The 25,746-nt window shown below is 38.5% G+C and overlaps 1 protein-coding gene and 1 pseudogene across 2 annotated transcripts in view; one reads left to right on the top strand and one right to left on the bottom strand.

Annotated features, from left to right (window-relative positions):
• Positions 1-24,536, top strand: part of KDM5B (lysine demethylase 5B) — a 118,612-nt gene extending 94,076 nt beyond the window's left edge. For both annotated transcript variants that reach the window (XM_077157413.1, XM_077157414.1), the window contains exons 20-27: positions 834-972; positions 5,265-5,444; positions 6,027-6,185; positions 16,328-16,813; positions 19,706-19,817; positions 20,617-20,771; positions 21,919-22,239; positions 22,774-24,536. In XM_077157413.1, coding sequence (XP_077013528.1) covers positions 834-972; positions 5,265-5,444; positions 6,027-6,185; positions 16,328-16,813; positions 19,706-19,817; positions 20,617-20,771; positions 21,919-22,239; positions 22,774-22,911 — 1,690 coding nt within the window. In that variant the 3' untranslated portion in view covers positions 22,912-24,536. The remainder of the gene's footprint in view (positions 1-833; positions 973-5,264; positions 5,445-6,026; positions 6,186-16,327; positions 16,814-19,705; positions 19,818-20,616; positions 20,772-21,918; positions 22,240-22,773) is intronic.
• LOC143680871 (large ribosomal subunit protein eL8 pseudogene) lies at positions 7,798-8,589 on the bottom strand (annotated as a pseudogene).
• Positions 24,537-25,746: the final 1,210 nt, after the last annotated feature.

Below are 25,746 nucleotides of genomic sequence, written 5' to 3'. Positions count from 1 at the left end.
TTTCTTCCCCCTTTCAGTCAAGAAGGTTTTCTCAATCCCTTGATGCTGAGTCCCAGCTCATTCTAGGATTTCTGTCCCATGTTGCCAGGGAGGTTTACACCTCTGGGAGTCATGTTCCACACAGAGAGGGGGAGGGCAGTGAATTGGCTTGCCATGCTGGCCACATCCGAGCAACAAAAGAGGTTCTCTTGGGGGTTTCTCTTAGACCTATTTTAAGTAGATTTAGCCTATCCTTTGCGGGGAGAAGTTTCATATGAACAAACCCCAAGATTGGAAGAAGAGAACAAAGCATTTCCTAATCTGCCTTTCTGTCCAACATCTTAATTGAGCCAATTGACAACATAAAAGCACAAAAAATAATTAGGTTATATACATTCTTCTTTTGTAGTCTTAAAAAAAAATCTAGTGGAAAGTGTAAAATGTTTGAGTACTTTGTATTTGGCATGTTGCTATTCTGGAGAGTTACAATTTTTATAGTGAAAGAGTTTAAGTCTTGATAGTGTATCTAGCTTTAGCATAGCAGAATTTTCTATTGCCAAGTTACCTTCTACAAATGGAAACTTGTTATACCATGGTAAAATGAAGAATAAGTGGAGCTTAAATGCTTCACTGAGTGATTTGCCTTTTTATGTTAATGCTTGTAGGTCTTATGCAACCATTTTACCTAGCTATTTTGACATCTACTCAGTGCCATTTGAAAAAAATTAGCATACTGAATTTCCTCTGAAATTATTGTTTGTTTTGTTTTCGTTTTTTTGGTCTTCCTAGTAAGCATAAGAAAAATGAACCAAGATATAAAATGCTAAGTACTTTTTCTGTTTACTTTTCTATAGACCACGGCATTCATTGAACAACCTTGCTGCAGCAGTGAAAGAGATTGAAGAGATCCCTGCATATTTGCCTAATGGCGTAGCTCTGAAAGACTCAGTTCAGAGAGCCAGAGACTGGCTTCAGGATGTAGAAGCCCTACAGGTATTTTAAAAGAAAAATGCCTTGAGTTTATAAGTCATCTATAATGACCAATACATGTAAAGCTATAAAGTACAATATGTTGGATCTCAGCCCACAGATTCAGTACTTGGGGATTTACTACCAGCCTTATTTAGCTACTTCCGCTTAAAGTCTGTTGTCCTTTCCTTTCAACCTGCAGAATTCTTTATGTTCTCTTGTAGGGCAGGTCTAGTGATGACAAATTCCTTCAGCTTTTGTTTATCCGAGAATGTCTTAATCTCTCCCACATTTGTTTTTCTTCTGGGGCATGGGCAAGCTCCAGGAATTGAGTTTGGGTCTCTGGCATGGCAGGAGAGAATCCTGCCACTGAGCCACTGTTGCACTGCCCTTTCCCACATTTTTGAAAGACAGTTTTGCTGGATATAGAATTCTTGGGTAATGATTTTTTTTTTCTTTTGCCTTCAACCCTTCAAATATACCACTGCCTTCTTTCCTCTCATTTCCAATGAGAAATTGGCAGAGTACCACGAAATCCTTCTGTGTTTAAGTGGCCTTTTTCTTGATTCGATGCTCACCTTGTTACTGCAGCCCTTTAACTTTTTCTAAAGCTGTAGGAAAGGTATTTCTGCCAGTTCTTTTTTTTTCTTCTTCTCTCCCCTATTTCTATCTCCTAATGACCTCTGTTTTTAACTGAAATTCTCCAAGTTCATTCATTAATGTTAGCTCTTATCACTGAGACCATACAGTCTGTATCCTTTGGTTTCTGGCTAATGTCACTCAGCATAATGTCCTCCAGGTCCATCCACATTGTTACGTGTGTCATAACTTTATTCTGTCTTACAGCTGTATAATATTGCATTATATCTGTATACCACAGCTTGTTTAGCCACTCATCTTTTTGTTTTGTTTTTTTTTTTGGTTAACAAAGCTTCCTTTTTTTTAATTAATTTTTAAATTTTTTTTAAAATACCAAAAAACACCATACAAACGCAAACATTCTTAACTTTTGATCGTTTCGTTCTACATATATGATCAGTAATTCACAATATCACATAGTTGCATATTCATCATCATGATCATTTCTTGGAACATTTGCATCTATTTAGAGAAAGAAATAAAAAGACAACAGAAAAAAATTCATACATACCATACCCCCCACCCCTCCCCTTCACTGATCACCAACATTTCACTCTAAATTTATTTTAACATTTGTTTCCCCTATTATTCATCTTTATTCCATATGTTTTAATCATCTGTTGATATGGTAGATAAAAGGAGCATCAGACGCAAGGTTTTCACAATCACATAGTCACATTGTGAAAGCTATATCATTATACAGTCATCTTTAAGAAACATGGCTATTGGAACACAGCTGTACATTTTCAGGAAGTTCCCTCCAGCCTCTCAACTACATCTTGACTAACATGGTGATATTTATTTAATGCGTAGTAATAACTTCCAGAATAACCTCTCGATTCTGCTTTGAATCTCTTTATTTTGTCTCATTTCACTCTTCCCTCTTTTGGTCAAGAAAGTTTTCTCAATCCCCTGCTGCTGAGTCTCAGCTCATTCTAGGGGTTTTCTCAATCCCTTCATGCTGCGTCTGAGCTCATTCCAGGATTTCTGTCCCATATTGCCAGGAGGGTCCACACCCCAGGTAGTCACGTCCCACATAGACAGGGGAGGATGGTGAGTTTGATTGTTGTGTTGGCTGGATAGAGAGGCCACATCTGAGCAACAAAAGAGGTTCTCTTGGGGGTGACTCTTAGGCCTAATTTTAATATTCTTTGTGGGGTTAAGTTTCATATGAACAAACCCCAAGATTGGGGACTCAGTCTATAGCTTTGATTGTCCGCACTGCTTGTGCGAATATCAAGAATTCAACTTGGGGAAGTTGAATTTTCCCCCTTTCTCACCATTCCCTGAAGGGGACTTTGCAAATACGTTTTTATTCACTGTTCAAATCACTCTGGGATTTATTGGGCATCATTCTGGACAAAACAACAAAATCTCATGTCCTACTGAAGTTTCCATGTACTTATGGTGTTCAAATAAGCTGTCTACATAAGTTATATTAGGAAGTGCACTAGTCAAAATATAAATTTTGTGCTAAATATTTTTTGCTTTAGTCTCACACATAAGGTAAAATTCTAAAATATTAATTTCTATCTATTTCCAGCACCCTGCAATAATGACATTCCTTTGTTCTTCCTCATGCAAATACATTCTTTAAATTTGTACATTTAGTCACCATCACTTTACACTCTAGGCATTCCTAGATTATACTATCTCAGTCTTTATTGTCTGTCTTTCTTTCTGATTTTATTTGTGCCCCCAACCCTCCTCCCTCTATCATTATCACATTCAGCCTCATTCAGTGTTCCAACATCATTGTATTACAGTTAGGTTCTATGGTGCTGCCCATTTCTGAATTTTTACATTCAGTCCCATTGCACAATCTGTGTCCCTTCAACTCCAATTACCCAACATCTTACCCTGTTTCTATCTCCTGATGGTCTCTTTTACCAATGAAATTCTCCAAGTTTATTCCCTAAGTCAGTTCATATCAGTGAGACCATACAGTATTTGTCCTTTTGTTTCTGGCTAATCTCACTCAGCATAATGTACTTAAGTTCCATCCATGTTGTTACATACTTCATAACTTTATTCTGTCTTACAGCTAGCTGCGTAATATTCCTTCATATATATATACCACAGTTTGTTCAGCCACTTGTCTGTTGATGGACATTTTTAGCCAGTCATTTTTTGATGGACATTTGTGCTGTTTCCTTCTCTTGGCAATTGTAAATAATGCTGCTATAAACATTGGTGTGCAAATGTCCATTTGGTCCTTACCCTCATGTCCTCTGAATAGATACCTAGCAGTAGTATTGCTGGAGCACATGGCAATTCTATACTTAGCTTCCTGAGGAACCGCCAAACTCCCTTCCATAGTGGTTGTACCAATTTGCCAGTTCTTGCTAGTTGTTGAAAGTGCCTGTAGGAAATAGAGCCCTGAAGTGTCTCATTGTGCCTTCTTGGTTGGGGGAGGGCTTGCTTGTATGTTTTAATCCTATAGTAATAAAAATCATAAGTAGTGGAGTATCAGTCTACCTACCCTATGTTCAGTCCTTCCCTCCCCCCCCCACCGCCGTTCCTAAAATGTCCCTTATAGGTGTTTGTCCAGTCTAGGGCCATATTCCGACTTTTTGGTGTATCTCTTTTTTACATCTTTTTTAATCTAGTAGAGCTCCCCACCCCTTTTTATGACAGTTTTAGAACAGTTTTCTTGTAGTATCTTTCACCTTCTGGATTTGTGTAGTTATTTCCTTGTGGTGTCTACTTCTACTATTATTTGTACTTTCTCCTGTAATTTGGAAGTTAAGTTTTAAAACCTTGATGGATTAAAGTTAAATATTTTTGGTTGGAATACAGCAAAATCTCAGATGATAATGTAAATTTCATATTGTTTCACATCAGAAGATATATTGGATAGCTTACATTAGCGATTCTAAGATTTACTATTGTATTAGCACAAGTCTTTGCTACCTCCTGCTGTGCTCCCCCTTACTATAATGCTTTTATTCTTCCTTTTCCTCATTTGAGTATCTCCATGGTTCTCAAATTGTGGTCCCCCCCACAGCTGCATTAGCATCACCAGTATCATCACCTAGGAACTTGTTTGAAATGCAAATTCATGGCCCCTGCCCTGACCTACTGACTCAGAGTATCTAGGGGATAAGGCCCAGGAAACTGTTCAAATAAGCTTTCCAGGTTATTCTTATGCATGTTAAAGTTTGAGAAGCACTGGACTTTCTCAACTCATATTTTAGTTTAATGAATAATTTATACTAGGTGTTCAAGTTACTTTAATGCCTCATTAAAGAGTGGATTAGAATTAAGTACTGTTTCATTGCTTTTATTTATATAAGTCATTATGAATCTTGAGTTAATTACAGATCTTCATTTCTGACTAATTTTTTTCAAACTATTTGTAGTGATCAAGTGACAAGTATATAGAAGGGTATAACTAATCAGAACAAAGACTATTTCAGTCTTTGTCATATTTTTCATTGTATCCTTAAGAAACAGCACAAACTAGGGTCTTTTAAGTATTTGTTGAGTAAGTGAGCAAGTAAAACCCTTTCCCCAACCCCGTTATCATTTGGTCAACTGCCAGATTTTGTCTACATTTATGGATTTAACATAGTTGAAATCATGAAGTAGGTCCAATCTTATCTGTGCTTTTTCCAACTTTTACGTAGTCATTAAGTTTTCTCTCTAAATCACTACAATTTTTCTTGATTTATTAGGCTGGAGGACGTGTCCCAGTGTTAGACACACTTATAGAACTTGTTGCACGGGGCCGATCTATCCCAGTACATCTCAATTCTTTGCCAAGACTGGAGTCACTAGTAGCTGAGGTTCAGGCTTGGAAAGAATGTGCTGCTAATACATTCTTGACTGAGAATTCTCCATATTCTCTCTTAGAGGTAAGTTTATAACCAGTGCATTTAGATATCCTAGTTTGGTAAAATGTGCAGTTCATCACAAAGATGACATCACTGATTGATCTATGTTCGGTGGCTTATTTTTCCAGTAGAACCAAGGAGATTCAGTATCTAGGAAAGATGATTTTTTTTTCTATTATGTATACTTCTCAATCTGGATTGAAATTGAACTTTTAACCTTGGCTGTGCTTCACTAACTAAACTGATGTATGATCTCACCCATCTCTCCATAAAGTACTTTTTTTTGCACTTTGCTTTTTCTGATAAACTGATATTATGTTGTTCATCATAACTAATAGGCATATATCATTTTACTTATTACTTAATTGAATCTGGAATCAAAATCAATCTTTTGTAAGAATTTTTTTTTCCTTCTAGTCCCCCCCCCCTTATGTTTTTTTTAAGTAGAGGAATCTTTTGGCCCCAGGGCTCCTTGTTCTTGAGAAGATGTTAGATATTAAGAAGTTTATATCCTTTTCCCTACTTAGGCTTTTATTTTTATGACTTCTTAAATGCTTTCTCTGAAATCCATTTTACCAGTGGTTGTGCTTTGTCTCATACTAGGTGTTGTGTCCTCAGTGTGATATTGGCCCTTTGGGATTGAAGAGGAAGCAGAGAAAGTTAAAGGAGCCCTTGCTAAGTGGAAAGAAGAGAATCACCAAATTTGAGAGTCTGAGTGACCTGGAGAGAGCTCTAACTGAGAGCAAAGAGACTGCTTCAGCTGTACGTAGTGGGGCTGTATTCCCCTCCTTCTACTTTCTCTGTTGTTGGGTGAGGTGGTGAGGAGGAGGGGTTGGTTTCTAACCCTTCCTTGTTTACAGGAATATTAGGAATGCAGGTAGAAGAGAAGTTTTCAAATTAACCCAATTTTACCAAATAAATTTTCTGAGAATTTTTCAATGTAAAGTTTTTGAACAGAGGAACAGAAGAACCAGGGAGAGCTTTCTAATCTGAATCTTGGAGATTCAAAAACTCTTGTCTTTTCACCACTCCTGGGTTGATCCAGGGATCTTGACTAGGCTAACAGACTGTGAAACTGCAATGCCTACTCAACAGTTTACAATAAGGAATATATTTAAAAGTATATTTGATCCTTATTTGGGCATTAGCTGTATTTAGTAAGCACTGTTGATGATTTTCTTCAGGAAACTGGCCACAGAAGTTGAATATTAAATTTGAGTGGTTAGTGGCCAAATCTGACATGGCTGATGATTCAATTTTGCCACTTTTATTTATTTATTTATTTATTTCATGGGCAGGCACCAGGAATCAAACCTGGATCTCCAGCATGGCAGGTGAGAACTCTGCCACTGAGCCACTGTTGCCCACCCCATTTTGCCACTTTTAGATTCTGCTTTTATTTCAAGGGTACATCATGAGTAAATTTGTAATGCCTAGACTTGTTTGTGTTTTGGATACCTTGTGTATAGTAGATGCTTAATTTATTCATGTAAAAAAGTTCTTTTATGGACAGTTTGTAAATAGTGTTTGTAAATGTTTTCAGAATCACTTCAGCTTTTTACTGTGAAGTTGATTCCACATGTGTGTATCTGTGTTTTCAAGTCATTCATGCAGAATTAACTGATCTTTGCACTTTCCTGTAACTTGGCTTTCTTTACAAAGAGAGACTTTACAATTTGACTATATTAAAATTTTTTGCAGAGAAGCAACCTTATAAATTAGTTGCTTTTGCCTTTATGCTGATGATCTTTTTAATAGCTTGTGTGAGTGTAAGAAAAGCCTGGAAAAATGGTTTCTATTTAATTTTTTCATAAAGGATCCAATTTTATTATCCACATTGCTGTGTGCAGCACACTTAAAATTGAAAAATAGTAAGAAACCAAGATTGCTACTGTACTGCATAGTGGCTGCTGTTGGGGATTTGTCTGCCTAAAGTACCTTTCTAAAAGGACACAAAGCTAATGGAAGAGAACAACAAATGGAGAATCTCAGAACTTTATGTTCATGGGGGGTGAAAAGCTCGTATTTTTCAAGATAGGTGAATTTTCTAGGAGATAATTGTGCAAGGAAGTGTTATGCCCAGCTAGACCTGAAAGATATATATATAGAATACTTCATCTAACAACAGTAGACTATACGTTCTTTTCAAGTGTATACAGATCATTCTCTAGGAGGGACCATATGTTATGTCATAAAACAAGTCTCAAATTTTAAATATTGATCCCAAGTAAAGTATCTTCTCCAAGCATAATAGAATGAAGCTGGATATCAATAACAGAGGGGAAACTGTAAATTTTGCACTTAGGTGGAAATTAAACAATGTACTCTTTTTTTTGAAGGAGAACTTTTATTTTTGTGTACAGCAAAGTCAACACTTAACTCAGTTTAGTGGCAAGTTCTATAGCTTTTGCCTTCTCCAGCTTGGCATTGCGACCCACAGATTTTGGACCCAAGACATTGCCTCCCCAGTGATGGTGTATCTCATTATATCTGTCATCATAATTGGTCCTAATAGCTTCCACCAGCTTAGCTATGCTCCTTTGTCTTCCGAGTTGACTTTTATGAAGGCAACAGTGGTGCAGGTCTTCCTGTGAATGAGGTGTCCCAGCCTGACCTCTTCCCCTTGATGATACAGTATGGGACCCCCATTTTGTGATGCAAGGCAGGCAGGAAGACAACCAGTTTGATGGGGTCCACATCATGTGCAATGACCAGCAGCTAGGCCTTCTTGTTTTCCACCAATTTGGTGAGAGCGTTCACCCCTGCTCAAAGCACAGGGGGCCTCTTAGTGGGGACAACCCCCTTGCCAGCAGCTTTCTTCTCAGCCCAGCCCAACAGCCTCTTCTTCTTTTGCTTTGTCTTTGGTTTGTACTTGTGGGCCACCTTAAGCAGTTGAGTAGCTGTTTGGCAGTTCAAGACCTGGGTGAAGTGGTTGATGGCTGGGGGCACTTTCAGCCATTTGTAGGCCCTTTGTCACTGCATCCAGATGCAGCAGGCTATTTGACAAAGTAGGTGAGGTCCCTTTTGGGCTAGATATCCTGTCCAATGTCAGAATTCTTATGCGTTTTCAAACAGGGGATTTGCTACCTTCTTGGCCTCCTGCTTCTTCACAACAGCAGGGGCCAGGGCCACCTTTTTCCCCTTCACCTTCTTTTCTTTTGGCATCTTGGGCGTTGAAACAAGAGAGAAGAAAAAGCTAAGCATTGTACTCTTAATCAGTGGGTCAAAGAAGAACTTACAAGGGAAATTAGGAAATATCTTGAGATAAATGAAAACATCATATTCCAAAACATGGATGTAGTAAAGGTCGTTCTCAATGGGAAATTTATAGCTGTAAATGCTTATATTATAAAAGGAAAAAAATCTCAAATCAGTAAGCTAATCTCATACCTGGTGAAACTAGAAAAAGAAGAGCAAACTAAACCCAAATTGAGCAGAAGAAAGGAAAATAATAAAGATTAGAGTAGAGATAAATGAAATAAAGAGTAGAAAAACAGTAGAATTTATGGGGAAAATGTTGATTGTTTGAAAAGATCAATAAAGTTGACAGACTGTTGTTAGGTAGACTAACCAAAAAAAAAGAACATGCAAATAACTACAAAATCAGAAATGAATTGGGCGGGGGGGGGGGGGGGGCGGTCATTGCAAACAATCCCCAATCCCTCCCTCCCCCCAGGAATAACAAGGATTATAAGAGGATACTATGAAATGGACAAATCACAAATTCCTAGAAACACACAAACTACACTGACTCAAAAAGAAACAGATCTCAGCAGACCAATAGCTAGTAATCAAAAACTTTCCAACAAAGAAAAACCCAGGACCAGATGACATCACAGGGGAATTTTATCAAACATTTCAAGGAGAATTAATACCATTCTTACTCATACTCTTCCAAAAAATTGCAGAGGAGGGTGTACTTCCTAACATGCCACAAGGGCATTATTACCCTAATATCAAAGCCAGATAAGGATACCACAAAAAAAGAAAAGTACAGACCAATACTCCTTGTGAATATAAATGTAAAAATGCTCACCAAAATTCTTACAAATCAAACCTGATAGCACATGATAAGAATTATACGCCATGATCAAGTGGGATTTATCCCAGATATGAACAGCGGTTCAACACAAGAAAATCACTTAATGTAATATACCACATTTGCAGAACGGCAGTTAAAACCACATCATCATCTCAATTGACAGAAGAGGCTTTTGACAAAATCCAGCACCCCTTTTTAATAAAAAACACTTTGAAAACTAGGAATAGAAGGAAACTTCCTTAACATAACATGATAAAAGGTATGTATGAAAAACCCACAGCTAACATCATACTCAGTGGTGAAAGATTGAAAGCTTTCCCTGTAATATCAGGAAAAAGACAAGGATGCCCTCTGTCATTTAGCTTTGTATAATAGCTTGTATAATAAAAAGGAATAAAAGACTACCAATTCAAAGGCTTCTCAGATGACATGATCCTATGAATATAGAAAATCCCCAAGAGTCTACAAGAAAGCTATTAGAGCTAATAAACAAATTCAGCAAAATAGCCATAACAGAATACCCAAAAATAAGTGACATTTCTCTTTACCAGCAATACAAAAAGGAAATCCAGAAAATTCCATTTACGATAGCAGTGAAGAATAAGATATTTAGGAATACATTTAATCAGTGATTAGATGTATTTAATTAAAGGATTTGTATATGGAAAACTAAAAGAAATTAAAGAAGACCTAAATAAAAGGAACAATCCCATGTTCTTGGATCAGAATACTTAATATCATTGAGATGTCAATACTATCCAAAGTGATTTATGTTTGCAACTCAATCCCAGTCAAAATTCTAGTAGTCTTGACAGAAATGGAAAAGTCAACAGTCAAATTCATATGGAAGGGCAAGAAGCCCTGAATAGCCAAAACCATCTTGAAAAAGAACAGAATTGGTGGACTCAAAATTACTGATTTTAAAAATGTTCTCAGTGCTACAGTAATCAAAACACTGTGATATTGGCAGGAAAGACTGTAGACCAATGGAATCGAATTGAGAGTTCAGAAATCAAACTTCATACCTTTGGCCAACTGATTTTTGACAAGGATGCCAAGTCTACTCAATGGAAAAGAATAGTCTCGTCAATAAACGGTGCTTGGAAAACCAGATATCTGTGCAAAAGAATGAAAGTGAACCACTACCTCATACTCCCATACAAAAATGAGGTCTGAATGGATTAATGACCTAAATATAAGAGATAATACTATGAAACTCTTAGATCAATTGGAGTTCATCAAAATTTAAAAGTTTTGTGTATCAAAGGATATGATCAAGAAAGTGAAAAGACAGCCTACAGAATGAGAAAATATTGGAAACCCATATCTGATAAAGTCTTAATAATCAGAATATATTAAAGAACTCCTACATAATTCAACAGAAAGACAAATCACTCCATTAAAAAATGAGCCAACTTCGGGTCAAGATGGCGGCTTAATAACGTGCACATTTCAGTTCATCCTCCAGAACAACTACTGAATAACCAGAAACAGTACAAAACAGCTACCGGAGCCACAATAGTGACCGGACACACAGCGTACCCCAGTCTGGACCAGCTGGACCTGCTGCGAGCACCCCAGAACCATGAGTTCCCAAAGCTGCGGCGGCCAGCGCCCCTCCCCCACAGGCCGCTTCCCAGAGGGGAAAGGAAAGGACTTTACCAGCAGCAGGGACTGGGTACAATTAAACGCCAATTGTGGAACTAATTAACAAATTCTGACTACTAAAAATAGGCCCCCAGCTTAGGTGAACCTGATCAAAGCGGAAGTTGCTCATTTTTGCCCCAGCGCCAAGGGGGCAGGACTGACAGAAAAAGGGGGGAAAAAAAGAAGGAAACAGAGGTTTTGGTGGCTGTGTATCTACAAAGGCTTGACTACCTCTGGATACAGTGGCAGGACTTTTCAGGCTGCAACTGCCCCAGGCATAGGCAGAAGTGAGCTTTTTTGGGGGCTTATCTGGAGCTTGTGTCTCCCCCAGGGGAGGGGTGAAGCCCCACCCAGGTGGAATCCCTCCATCAAGGAATTCAGATACTTCAGGACTTGGTAATTTGAAGCCATTAAAACTAGCCTACAATCTCTCCTCTGTCTCCACCACACCCCCAGCAGGGAGAGTCTGCCAAAGTTAAAAGTACCGCATCATCTTATGCTGGTGGGACCTGCAGTCCGACAAGTGCCACATACTGGGCAGGATAAGAAAAACAGAGTCCAGAGACTTCACAGGAAAGTCTTTCAACCTGCTGGGTCTCATCCTCAGGGAAACCCTATGCAGGTGGCTCTTTCCTCCTGTTAGGAGGCCAGTTTGGTCTGGGAAAATCTGGCTGGGGTCTATAATATCTAAGTAGACCCTCCTAAGTGTGTGTGGGGGAAAGGCACCACAAAAGCAGGGCGAGAAACAAGAAAACAAGAACTGAAAAATTCTCCTCTTTTTAAACTTAAGCTAAAGGTCCAGATAAAGCTGAACGGAATGTCAAAGAACAGATAGACAACAAATTCATCCAACAAGAAAACCCTAGATAAAAGAAGTGAAAGCAATCTCCAGAATAAACTAATTAAGGTAATTAAATGCCTAGACGCCAGCAAAAAATAACAAATCACACTAGGAAAATTGAAGATATGTCCCAGTCAAAGGAACAAATCAACAATTCAAATGACATACAGGAGCTGAAACAATTAATTCAGAATGTATGAACAGACATGGAAAACCTCATAAAAAACCAAATCAATGAATTGAGGGAGGATATAAAGAAGGCAAGGAAAGAATGAAAAGAAGAAACTGAAAGTCTGAAAATACAAATCACAGAACTTATGGGAATGAAAGACACAGTAGAAGAGATGAAAAAAACAATGGAAACCTACAATGGTAGATTTCGAGAGACAGAACATAGGATTTCTGAACTGGAGGACGGAACATCTGAAATCCAACAAGAAACAGAAACTATAGGGAAAAAAATTGAAAAATATGAGCAGGGACTCAGGAAACTGAAAGACAATATGAAGTGCATGAATAATGCGTGTTGTGGGTGTCCCAGAAGGAGAAGAGAAGGGAAAAGGAGGAGAAAAACTAATGGAGGAAATTATCACTGAAAATTTCCCAGCTCTTAAGAAAGACTTAAAATTACACATCCAAGAAGTGCAGCGTACCCCAAAGAGAATAGATCCAAATAGACATACTCCAAGACATTTAATAATCAGAATGTCAGAGGTCAAAGAGAAAGAGAGGATCTTGAAAGCAGCAAGAGAAAAGCAATCCATCACATACAAGGGAAGCCCAATAAGACTATGCGCAGATCTCTCAGCAGAAACCATGGAGGCGAGAAGACAGTGGGATAATATAGTTAAATTATTAAAAGAGAAAAACTGCCAACCAAGAATTCTATATCCAGCAAAATTGTCCTTCAAATATGAGGGAGAAATTAAAACATTTTCAGACAAAAAATTACTGAGAGAATTTGTGACCAAGAGACCAGCTCTGCAAGAAATACTAAAGGGAACACTAGAGACAGATACGAAGACAGAAGAGAGAGGTGTGGAGAAGAGTGTAGAAAGGAAGACTATGAGTAAAGGTAAGAAGAAGGAAAACTAGATATGACATATAAAATCCAGAAGGCAAAATAGTAGAAGAAAGTACTACCCATGCAGTAATAACACTGAATGTTAATGGATTAAGCTCTCCAATTAAAAGACATAGTCTGGCAGAATGGATTAAAAAACAGGACCCATCTATATGCTGTCTCTACTCAAAGAACACGAGGCCAAGGACACAAATGGACATTTACACGCCAATGTTCATAGCAGCATTATTAACAATTACCAAGAGATGGAAACAGCCAAAATGTCCATCAACAGACAGTTGGCTAAACAAACTGTGACATTTACATAAGATGGAATATTATGCAGCTTTAAGACAGAATAAAGTTACGAAGTATGTAACAACATGAATGGACCTTACGGACATTATGCTGAGTGTGATTAGCCAGAAACAAAAGGACAAATACTGTATGGTCTCACTGATATGAACTGACATTAGTGAATAAACTTGGAATATTTCCTTGGTAACAGAGACCATCAGGAGATAGAAATAGGGTAAGATGTTGGGTAATTGAAGCTGAAGGGATACAGATTGTGCAACAGGACTGAATATAAAAACTCAGAAATGGACAGCACAATGTTACCTAACTGTAATACAATTATGTAAAAACACTGAATGAAGCTGCATATGAGAATGATAGAGGGAGGAGGGCTGGGCCATAAATGAAATCACAAAGAAAGATAGACGATAAAGATTGAGATGGTGTAATCTAGGAATGCCTAAAGTGTATAAAGGTAGTGACTAAATGTACAAATTTTTAAAATGTTTTTGCATGAGGAAGAACAAAAGATTGTCATTATTGCAGGGTGCTGAAAATAGATGATAACTAACACTTTAAAATGTCACATTATGTGTTAGACTAAAGCAAAAAATGTTTGTTACAAAATTTAGGTTTTAACTTGAGCATTTCCTAATATAACTCATGTAGATGGTTTGATTGAATGTCATAAGTACTTGGAATCGCAGGTAGCACATGAGACTTTGTTGGTTTGTCCAGAGTGATCCCCCGATGAATCCCAGAATGATTTGATCAGTGACTGGAAAAGTATTTACAAGCCCCCTTTGGGGAATGGTGAGAACAGGAGAAAATTCAACGTCCCCATGTTGAATTCTTGATATTCTCACAAGCAGTGTGGACAACCAAAGCTATAGGTTGAGCCCCCAGTCTTGCGGTTTGTTCATATGAAACTTAACCCCCCAAGGGATAAATCAAGCCTACTTAAAATTAGGCCTAGGAGTCACCCCTAAGAGAGCCTCTTTTGTTGCTCAGATGTGGCCTCTCCCTCCAGCCAACACAGCAAGCAGACTCACCACCCTCCCCCTGTCTACGTGGGACACGACTACCAGGGGTGTGGATCTTCCTGGCAGCGTGGGACAGAAATCCCAGAATGAGCTGAGATTCAGCATCAAGGGATTGAGAAAAACTCTAGAATGAGCTGAGACCCAGCATCAAGGGATTGAGAAAACCTTCTTGTCCAAAAGGGGGAAGAGGGGAAATGAGACGAAGCGTCAATGGCTGAGAGATTCCAAACAGAGTCGAGAGGTTATCCTGGAGGTTATTCTTATGCATTAAGTAGATATCACCTTGTTATCCAAGATGTAATGGAGAGGCTGGAGGGAACTGCCTGAAAATTTAGAGCTGTGTTCTAGTAGCCATGTTTCTTGATGATGATTGTATAATGATATAGCTTTCACAATGTGACTGTGTGATTGTGAAAACCTTGTGTCTGATGCTTCTTTTATCTACCTTGTCAAGAGATAAGAGGAACATATGGAATAAAAATAAATAATAGGGGGAACAAATGTTAAAATAGATTTAGTTTGAAATGCTAGTGATCAATGAAAGGGATCAGTAAGGGGTATGGCCTGTAAAATTTTTTTTTTCTGTTATATTTTTCTGTTTTCTTTTTATTTCGTTTTCTGAATTGATGCTAATGTTCTGGGAAATGATCATGATGGTGAATATGCAACTATGTGATGGTATTGTGAATTGCTGAGTGTATGTGTTGGGAATGTTTGTTTCTTGTCATTTTTTTTTAATTAATAAAAAATTTTTTTAAAAAAGGGCCAATGACATGAACAGACATTTCTCTAAAGGAGATAAACAAATGGCCAAATAAACACATGAAAGGATCCTCAGTATCATTAACTAACCATCAGGAAAATGTAAATCAAAACCACAGTGAGATACCATTTTATATTCACTAGAATGGTTGTTTTTTAAAAAAAGAATATAACAGGTGTTGGTGAGGGTGCAGACAAATAGGAACCCTTGCACATTATTGATGGGAAGGTTAAATGCTATAGTCAGGGTGGGCCACAGTGGCTCAGCAGGCAGAGTTCTCGTCTGCCATGCCAGAGACCCGGGTTTGATTCCTGTGCCTGCCCATGGAAAAAAAAAAAGCTATAGTCACTGTGGTAAACAGTTTATTGGTTTCTCACAGGCTAAGTATAAAATTAGATCTGATTCTCAATTTCACTTCTAGGTATATACCCAAAAGAACTGAAAGCAGGCACTCAAATTGGCATTAGTATACTCACATAGCAACAGCACTATTTACAATGGCCAATAGGGGTATGCATTCTAAATGTCTATCTGCAGATGAATGGATAAGCAAAATGCCATGTATATATAAATAAACAGAAAATTGTTCTGTTTATATCTGTATGATATATACAATTACATAGATGTGAACCTTGAAGACACGTTGAGAGAAATAAGCCATATATTTATATGAAGTACTTAGAATATGTAAATTCATAGGGACAGAAAATAAACTATATATAGGTTACCAGGGATGGGGAGGGAATGAGGAGTACATGCTTAATGGGTGCACATTTTCTTTTTGGACTGACGGGAATGTTTTGGTAATGGTAACACAGCATTGTGAATATGATTAATCCCACTGATTGTCTACATGAAAGGAAATTTTATATTTTATACACGTTACCATGTTTTATGTATGTTAAAAGTGATATACGTTAAATACTTGCTCACATTTAAGTTTTTACTGTGTGCCAGGCAGAATGTTTTATTGCACATCTTGTGTTTCTTCATCATCACAGCCCTGTGAGTTGTAATCCTATAATTATCTTCATTTTATACATGAGGAAATTTAGCCAAAATAGAGTATGTTGCCCAAGGTCACGTAGTTTAGTGTGAGGCAGAGCCAGGATTTGAATGCAAGTAATCTACTCTGGAGCCCATTCTTGAGTTTTAGGGGAAGGCTGAGTCCTCTATGTCCTTATCCTTGATTTGTAACTCCTTTTCAGATGGCAACTCTTGGGGAAGCTCGTCTAAGAGAAATGGAAGCCTTGCAGTCTCTCAGACATGCCAATGAAGGTAAATTGTTGTCGTCTGTCCAAGATGTGGAGATGAAAGTCTGCCTATGTCAGAAGGCCCCAGCTGCTCCTATGATCCAGTGTGAACTCTGCAGAGATGCTTTCCACACTAGCTGTGTGGCAGCACCAAATATTTCCCAAAGCTCCCGAATCTGGCTTTGTCCCCATTGTCGGAGGTCAGAGAAACCTCCATTAGAGAAAATCCTACCCCTGCTGGCCTCCTTGCAACGTATCCGAGTTCGCCTTCCTGAGGGTGATGCACTTCGATATATGATTGAAAGAACCGTAAACTGGCAACACAGAGCTCAGCAGTTGCTTTCATCAGGGAATCTAAAATTTGTGCAAGATCGAGTGGGATCAGGACTGTTAATTAGCAGATGGCAAGCCTCAGGAGGACACGTGCTAGAGACACATAAGGTAAGTCTGAATATTTCTTTGTTGTTTATTGGAGTTTGAATATCTCCTGTGCCTCTTCCTTGAACCTGTAGCTCTGGTGTTGGTGTTCCCTTGTTATCACTTTACCCTTATCACCTCTCACTCTACAGCTTCATATTTCAAGGGTATTATATTATACTTTGTTATTTTCATTTCCTCGGATCTTATATTCAGGAGTTGTTTCTTAGGCACTTTGTTTCTATAGAACAGATAGTTACCTTTTCATATATATATAATTATTCTGTATGTTAACCTACATATTTAACATTTTTACATATGTGTATGTATACACGTGTATTTTTAAAATTTTTGCTTGATAAAAATTTTTTGTTGTTGCTTGCTCTCACCTAAGTCACTGACTAGAAAGAGAAAGTACTTCTTGGTTTCTAATTTTTGTTCCCCTTTGAGGAAGAACAGGTTTTGGAAGTGTTTGAGCACTATTTCTACTTAAGAAGAAAGGTTATAGGTTTCATGCCATCCATGATCTTTCTACCAAAAGCCAGATTTTTAGATCATCACTGGAATGGGCAGAATTTTCTGTCTTCTGTAGAAGACAGCTGCAGGAAAAAAATATGAAGATACCAGAAAAATATAGCCAGGCGGGCAGTATTCAATCCTTATATAAGGTTAATCAGATAACTTACAAATCTAGTACAGATTTCTCTATCAGAAATCACACAACTGCCTTGTTCTGTATGAACAGAGACATATTAATAACATCAGTTAAGTATTCAGCAGATGAGATATAAGGACAAAAATTGATCTCTGTTGTATTTGTTTCCAGGTCTTATTGTTTTTTTCCAGGTTTCTGGAATAAAGTACATAGCAGGTGATCAATTAAATATTTGTTGTGTAAGATGAGTTGTGGCTATCTGGGCATCCTATACTTGAGGTATTTGTGTTCTGGATATGCTACTAGTTTACTTTTTTTACACTTTTAAAACTTTTTTTTATCGTGAAAAATAACATACATGCAAAAAAGCAATAAATTTCAAAGTACATTGCAACAATTAGTTGTAGAATAGATTTCAGAGTTTTGGTATGGGTTACAATTCCACAATTCTAGGTTTTTATTTCTAGCTGCTCTAACTTAGTGGAGATTAAAAGAAATCTTGATATACTGATTCAACACTCAAACTCATTTGTTAAACCCAACCTTCTCTGTATATCTCCTCTATCACCTTTGATCTTTCTCTCGCTCTTTAGGGGGCTATGGCCATTCTAACTTTTTCACATTAGAAGGGGCTGTCAATAATATGGTATAGGGGATGGAGCTAGCTGATGTTCTGGAGAGGCTGGCCCCTCTGCATTTCAGGACTTACCTGGTCCAGCGACTCAACTAGAGATTGTAGGTTTCTGGAAAGTTACACTAGTGCATGGAACCCTTGTGGAATCTTATATATTGCCCTAGGTGTTCTTAAGAATTGGCTGGAATGATCCTGGTTGGGGGTTGGCAGGTTATGATAGGTGGCAAGGTCTAACTGAAGCTTGCATAAGAACAACCTACAGAGTAACCTCTTGACTCTATTTGAACTCTCTCTGCCACTGATACTTTGTTACACTTCTTTTCCCCCTTTTGGTCAGGATGTAATTGTTGATCCCATGGTGTTAGGTCTGGATTCATCCCTGGGAGTCATTTCCCACATTGCCAGGTAGACTTTCACCCCGGGTGTCATGTCCCACGTAGTGGGGAGTACAGTGATTTCACTTGCAGAGTTGGGTGTAGGGAGACTGACTGAGGCCACATCTAAGCAACAACAGAGGTCCTCCAGAAGTAACTTTTAGGCATACCTATGGGTTGGCTAAGCTTCTCCACTACCTAAATAAGCTTTACAAGACTAAACCTCAAGATCAAGGGCCTATTGATTTGGGTATCCCTAATGTTTGACGCAGAATCAGGGGATTCCCTGATGGTGAAGTTTAATAGTTCTAAATCTTTTCTCCCATCCCTCAAGGGACTTTGCCAATACTTTTTGATTATCTGCATAATATACTTACTCTAGGATATATTCAGGCATTAAAAGGCCCTCATTCTTGTTCTAGACTCCCTGTGTTTCAAATTGTTCAAATGAGCTGTCCAGACAGGTTAAGTTAGATTATGTGCTTCAGAAAATTAAAGTTCGACACAAGTTAAATCTTTCTTCCTTAGGTCTCAAAGAGTAGGTGTGATTCTAAAATATAGACAAGGTCTTCCTTACCCCTGTGTTCTGACTTACCTTAATCCCAACCTGATCAGCTTCGTTCTTATCTCTAAATATACCACGTTACAGATATATAAAACAACCTCTCAAAATCCAGAAATAATAATTAATTACCACTCCAGACTAACTGTGTCTGATGTAAGAACTTACAGCCTAGGCCCCTGTTTTCTCATAAGCATTTTCTGAAGTTACCTTAATTATTAAAGAAAAAGACCACAACTGTTGTGGTCAAAGCAGAGTTCCCTTAGCTCCTTTTATCGATACAGAGAAAGGTAGGGAGGTGGGTGTGAATGGTTTCTGGGAGTTCCTCAATTGATTTATTCAAAGGGGTCTGTATTTGTGTTCATTGAGTTATAATTTTCAATAAAGAAAATTACATAGGGATTAAAAGGCTTTATGATTCTGTTTTCACATAGAGAAAATGACTTATTTCCAAATATTCTCTTTTACTTTTAGTCCAGGTAAAACCAGGAAGATTAAATGCTTGGTCTTAGGGGGATATCTGATTTGATTTGGCTAGATCCAGCATGCCAGAGGCTCCTTCCAATTTGGGAAATTCAGGTCTTTTCTCTTTCCTGATTTACTGCCTGACAACTAGAACTACTTTGATTAGACTGGTGGGAATATTTCCTGAAAAAGTCTTAACTATTACAGAATATTTTCCTTCCATTAGGTATCTCAGCCTACTGGCCCAACATCCTTTTCCTTGCCTGATGACTGGGACAACAGAACCTCATATTTGCACTCTCCGTTTTCTACTGGACGAAGTTGTATCCCTCTCCATGGTTTGTATTTTTTAAATTGTTTTGAAGGCTGGAATAGTAACGGGATTTTGTACTAGGTTTTTGTTATAGGTTATCAGGTACCTATTTTGTCAGGTATATGTTATTATGTATTTGCAGGGTTGGGTAGGGGTCTTATTTGAAGTTTTCTAAATGCAAAGGAAACAGAGAGGAAGGCTTTATGTACTTTGCTTTCAGTAATGAAATCACAGTGCCAACTGATACTTTAATACCAAGAGTGCAGGTTAAATGCTAAGTTACAGGCTCCCTTGTTGTTATATTACTTAAGAGACTTGTGGAGGATCTTGATAATCCATGTTTGAAATCTACCTCCTTTTTTCCTGTTCTTATCTATAAAGTGACTGCCAATATGAGTTTCCTCCTAATGCTGCAACTGAAGTCCTGATCCTTAGTCCACCCCATCAGTGTATGTTTAGTAATGCTGCAGCTACTTGATCCTCTCAGCATGTCCCAGCCCTGGGGTATCAATTCATTTCTGTACCTCTTATTAAAAGCCATCAAGGCAGAGGTAGTTTTCTCTGCTGCATTAGCAATATAAGTAAGTGAAGAAGGGATGCTGTCTGGAATTAATACTTCCCTAGTAATCAGAAGACTTAGGAAATCTGGTTTGGGCTGTTATACTGTGGCTTTAGTCATGTTAAATGAATCTAACTTTGACTGAATTTAATTTAAAAAGGAGAGCATGACAGTAGTATATGGGACAAGCCTTCTTTCATTTATCTCATTTTTGTTAAAAAATGGTGTTTTTGTCATAATTGTGATTTGTCTGATCTTATAACAGGCATTAGTCCAGAAGTGAATGAACTATTGATGGAAGCCCAGTTGCTCCAGGTATCACTTCCTGAAATTCAGGAAATTTACCAAACTTTACTTGCAAAGCCAAGTCCTGCCCAGCAAAACGACCGAAGCTCACCAGTTAGATCTAGCAGTGAGAAGGTTAGTATCTGAGAAGCTACTGGGAAAGACAGAGTTTGACTGGGACTGTATACTTTTTACTCTCATTGTGTCTAAATAGTAGGAAGTGGCACGTTTGATTCAGAGAAAGATTGCAAACTACCTACCTCACAATCCCTGATGGCAGTGAGAAGACAGGCCTTGGGCATTATCTGCTGCAGTTTGAGCTCGCAGCCTAGGTTTTGGTCCCAGTATAACTTGCTGTGTAAATTTTTTTTTTCTTTTTAGCGAAATTTGCTTCTCTTCATTATTTCCCATGTGATGATAGCTGGAAATGGGATTATTTTTCTCCTTTAAGATGGGAATACTGTATTCCTTAGATGATAAGGTGATCATAGTGAGGAAGGCCTTTTGGGATAATGCTTCACAAAATCAAAGACACTTCTGGAATCAACAATTGACAAATGCTTCATTTTACTCTTCCAAGCCAGTTAGTGTGCACGCTTGGTAATTAAACTGAAGATGGCTCATTTTGAGTGCTGCCTTACTTAAGGAATACTATGTAATGTTCTGTATGTTAGCATAGTTAAGAAGGTTGCTACTTGTTCCTGTTAGTGAACTAATTGAACTGTACCATTTAAGAGCCCTTGAAAATACAGTTGGAACTGAAACTTATTAAGATGATCTGAAACCATGTTATGGAAGAATCTCAGTAGAGATAGTGTAAGGGCTCATATTGGCATTTAGAATTTTATTTTTCATTATGACCCCAAGTGGTATAGGAGGACCATTATTAATTATGTTCAATTAATGCACCTTACCTCTCCTGTAAGGGGTGGATATATGTTTCTAAAAGAAGGAAGTCAGTAGTGTGGTCCCTTAGAAGCTCATAGGTCAAAGGATAAACATTAACACCTAGATAAAAATTGATAGTAGTCAGTCACTTACTCATGGATTGGTGGAAAGAAAATTCCTTTTTAACATCTCTGTCACCTGGTGCTTGTTGGCTAATTAAGGCTAATCATGTCTTTAACTTGTATGCGGCTCTCCCCCCTACCCCTGTGTATTTTTTTTTCAGTGTTGGTGGGGGTTGGTTTGGTTTCTAGTGTATGTGTTCTCTTGTTAGATTTGCCAGTTTTAGTAATAGGCAACTGAAGGCTAAAATTGAATTTGCCTATCTTCTATCCAGAATGACTGCTGCCGAGGGAAGCGAGATGGAATCAGCAGTTTTGAGAGAAGACTGAAGAGAGGCCTGGAAAGAGAGGGCCTATCTGGTGAACGGTGGGATCGAGTTAAAAAAATGCGGACCCCCAAAAAGAAGAAACTCAAACTGAGCCATCCCAAGGACATGAACAATTTCAAGTTAGAGAGAGAGCGTAGCTATGAGTTAGCCCGTTTGGCCGAAACTCATTCCCTACCCTCAGACACATCCTATTCTGAACAGGAAGACTCTGAGGATGAAGATGCCATCTGCCCAGCTGTGAGCTGCCTGCAGCCAGAAGGAGATGAGGTCAGTGAGGTTTGGGCCATAGAGGACATGCTTTCCCTAAACTCAGAAACCCTGTAAGCTAGACCTCATCTCGCTGGGTCTTTCTCTTCTGCTTATCTGCTTGAGCTGATCTGAATGGATTGCTCAGCCCTCCCCCCATTGGTATCTCTGCTCTTACCATCGTTCCTGGGTCTCCTCCCTTTTCCTGAAGAAACTCTTGTTCTTCCCTTTTTCCTTTTCTTGCTCCTCCAGCTTTCACCTTCCTGGCGCTAAGAAGGTGGGAGGGATGCCGATGTAATGCCCTTTTGCTTACTTATAACAGGGCTACGCTGTCTTAACGCCAAAGCAGTCATGACTTGAAGAATGGCTTTGACTCAGTTGCTTTGGCTGGTGAACCAGCTTATTTTCATTTGGCTTAGCTGTTTTGCCAGAGGTCCCGTTGGTGGGACAGTGGCCGTTAGTGGTAAACGGCCTGAATTTCTTGAGGCTGGCCTGCCCAATTTTGAATCACATTTTTTCCTCTGAAAACCCCATCTCCCTGCTCTTTGTAACCAGGTGGACTGGGTCCAGTGTGATGGCAGCTGCAATCAGTGGTTTCATCAGGTCTGTGTTGGTGTTTCTCCAGAGATGGCAGAGAAAGAAGACTACATCTGTGTGCGCTGTACTGTGAAGGACACACCAAGCCGAAAGTAAAAAAACAAAAACAAACACTCCCACTTATTGTAATTCAGGACTCCAACCAAGAAGATTTCTTCAATTTCTCAGCAAAGCTACAGGACTGGTATTCAAACCAGCCTGTAAACGGTGCTATTTCTATGGGATCATTTTTCCAGAACTCTTTGAAAAAAAGAAAAAACAACTAAAAAAATTTTTTGACACTTTTGTATTTTTTTTCCTTAAGAGCTGTTTGTGGTTATTGAGGTTTGAAACATTGACTGTTTTTTGCAGGGGTTTCCACCAATTTAGAAGGCATTGAAGCTTGCACCTTTTCATGTACAGCATTAAACCTTACCCTGTCTGGGATTTACCGGTTTAAGAGTCCAACTCGGTTTCAGTGTCCAGAAAGGCACCAGAAATTCCAGTAAATCCTCATTTGAGGAATCTCTCTCTTGTTTACTCCGTTACCACATTGGGGAACTTAAGTTTTTCACTTTTGGGTTTTTTGTTTGTTTCTTTATCTACTTTTTTGTTTTTCCTGGTAGATTAGGTTTATTTATCTGAGCAATAATTTCTATGTCTGGTTTCAGTGGCTGGAATTAAAACAAAACAAAACAAAACTTTGAACAGTGTGTTGGTACTTTAGTGTTTGGTTGATGTACAGAATGCAAATATCTAGTTTCTAGTGTCACTGATGAACTAGTGATGTAGAAAAGACACTGCTCTGTAAGTAATTGCTACAGCTGTATTTTGGCTTTCTCCCTACCCCCCTTCTTCCCTCACTTTTTTTTTTTTTTGGTAGCTTGTATCAAATGTTGCAGTTTATAGTGTGGAATAAATCCTTGGTCATAATATAACATTAAATGCTGGTTATTTAGAGCCATTAGACTATAGCTTCTTCTGCCCCTCTACCTTTTGGGCTTCTCAAAGTAAAAAGGGATTGCTTGCTTTTGCCTTTTCCCCATCCATGCTGCAGTAGTAATGGATGCCAGCCTGCAAACAACATTAAGGGATTCTTATGTTGTATACTGCTCTGTTGGTGGGTCATAGGCCTTACAGCCCCCACTAATAAAGGACACCTCAGTCTTCAAAGAATAGAACTGCCTTTTAAAAGCCATGTTGTTTTTTTTAATAAGTGTTCTTGGGGTGTTGGCTAAGTACGCCAATCAATCCTCAAATCAGTCCTGAGAAAAGGATGCCTTTATTATGTTTTTATTGACAGGGAAATTTGGTTTAAGGTTAGGAGGTATTAGAAGGAAATCTAAGGAAGACATCCTCATAAAGGCTGGAAAAGTATGGGTTGAAAAGAAACTCTTCAACACCCAGTATCTGCCTTCCTGATGTCCTTCCTGAGTCTGTCTAACTCTAGCTATCTTTGCAAGGCTTGAATAGCCCATTTCTTTCCTCCTTTCCCCTCCTGTTCTGCAGTGGAGAAGGCTTTCTGGTGAACAGAACAGACTTGCTTACTTTTTTCTGTTCTGTTCTGAATGTCTGTTTTCCCCACATTCTACAGCCATAAACCTGAAGATGGGGAACTAGTAGATTTTTAATAAGATAAACGACAACAACTAAAATAAAAATAGCAGTTTGTGATGTAGCAGAGATTTAAATGTACTATCCCCTTTTATGCAATTCAAACAATTAAATCTCTTTAAGAATGACTCCTAGTTGTCTGCAGTTTTCCCACAGTTGTTGTGATGTTTCTCCTTGTATTTTTGGGACTTGAGGGACAAGAGAGAAGAATATAGTCTCCAGAGTACAATCTAGAAAAATAGTGGTTTAGCCTTTTTATTATCCAAATTCTTAGAACCTCCTGACATTGGACAAGATGCCAACTGTCCCAGTTCTCATTTTCCACTGAGGAAGTAAGCTTGAAGGGGACACTGCCACTAGGATAAATCCTTTGCCTTTAGAAACTTTGTACTTCCCATCCCTCATACTAGATTTTTCTTTCTACTCTGCATTTTGTACACAATACCTCACAATAGCAACCTTGGTGTGATAGGAGTCTCTGTCTCTCTGGATGAGTGGGGAAAGGCAGGCATATGTGTATTTGAACCAATCTCTCACCAGTTGAAAGCCACTGATCTTTTTACATGTGACAATACCAAAGTTAAAGAGGGTGTCAGTTGTCCAAAATTATACTGCTAGTGAATGACAAGCCTGAGCTTTGTCTTCCCATTCTCCTATAGTATTTTTCCTACCTTGCACATTATCAGACACACGGATACATTTACCTACCTTTCACATTGTCAAACACACAGATAAATTTAAATGACCTGGTTGTCATCTAAAACCAGTTTTATTGTGTGTTAGCAGCGAAGCTGGACTGTACCTTGGAGAAACTTGTGGACTTTGGAGGAAAGAAGATAAACACAGAGAAATTGACACTTCAGTTTTCTATCTCAGTAGTCCTCTAGGTATATGAGGTGGGAGAGAGGAAGAGGAGCTGCATTAGATTAGCACCTGAGCCAGAAGGGTCAGTAGGTAAAGAATCAGGTGAACTTGGCACCATTCACCTTACCTCAGTGACTGTTGTGTGTGTGTATTTTCCTTTCAGATCAGACTGCAGAATTTCTTATTGCTTGTTTGTAGCCTCTAGCCTAGAGATTGTGGTGATTTGGACTAGCTGTAAAGGAGATTGACCTATTTTCAGAGTCATACCTGTGTGTCCTGGGTGTGTCCTTCTCTTCCAAGGTTAACCTAAAACCCGAAGTGCCACCTGTGGTGGCGGATTTTGATCAGAACCTGAATTTTCCTGCTTCATTCTGTCATGCAGAGGTTAAGAAAATGAGATCTTTAAGGCTTTGGATCATGTATTGTGGCAGAAGGTCTGAGATGCACTTAACTGGCCATTATCTCCCACCATAA

This window comes from Tamandua tetradactyla, chromosome 4, assembly GCF_023851605.1.
Source record: "Tamandua tetradactyla isolate mTamTet1 chromosome 4, mTamTet1.pri, whole genome shotgun sequence".
NCBI classification, from domain to species: domain Eukaryota; kingdom Metazoa; phylum Chordata; class Mammalia; order Pilosa; family Myrmecophagidae; genus Tamandua; species Tamandua tetradactyla.
This window is presented reverse-complemented; position numbering and strand designations above follow the sequence as displayed.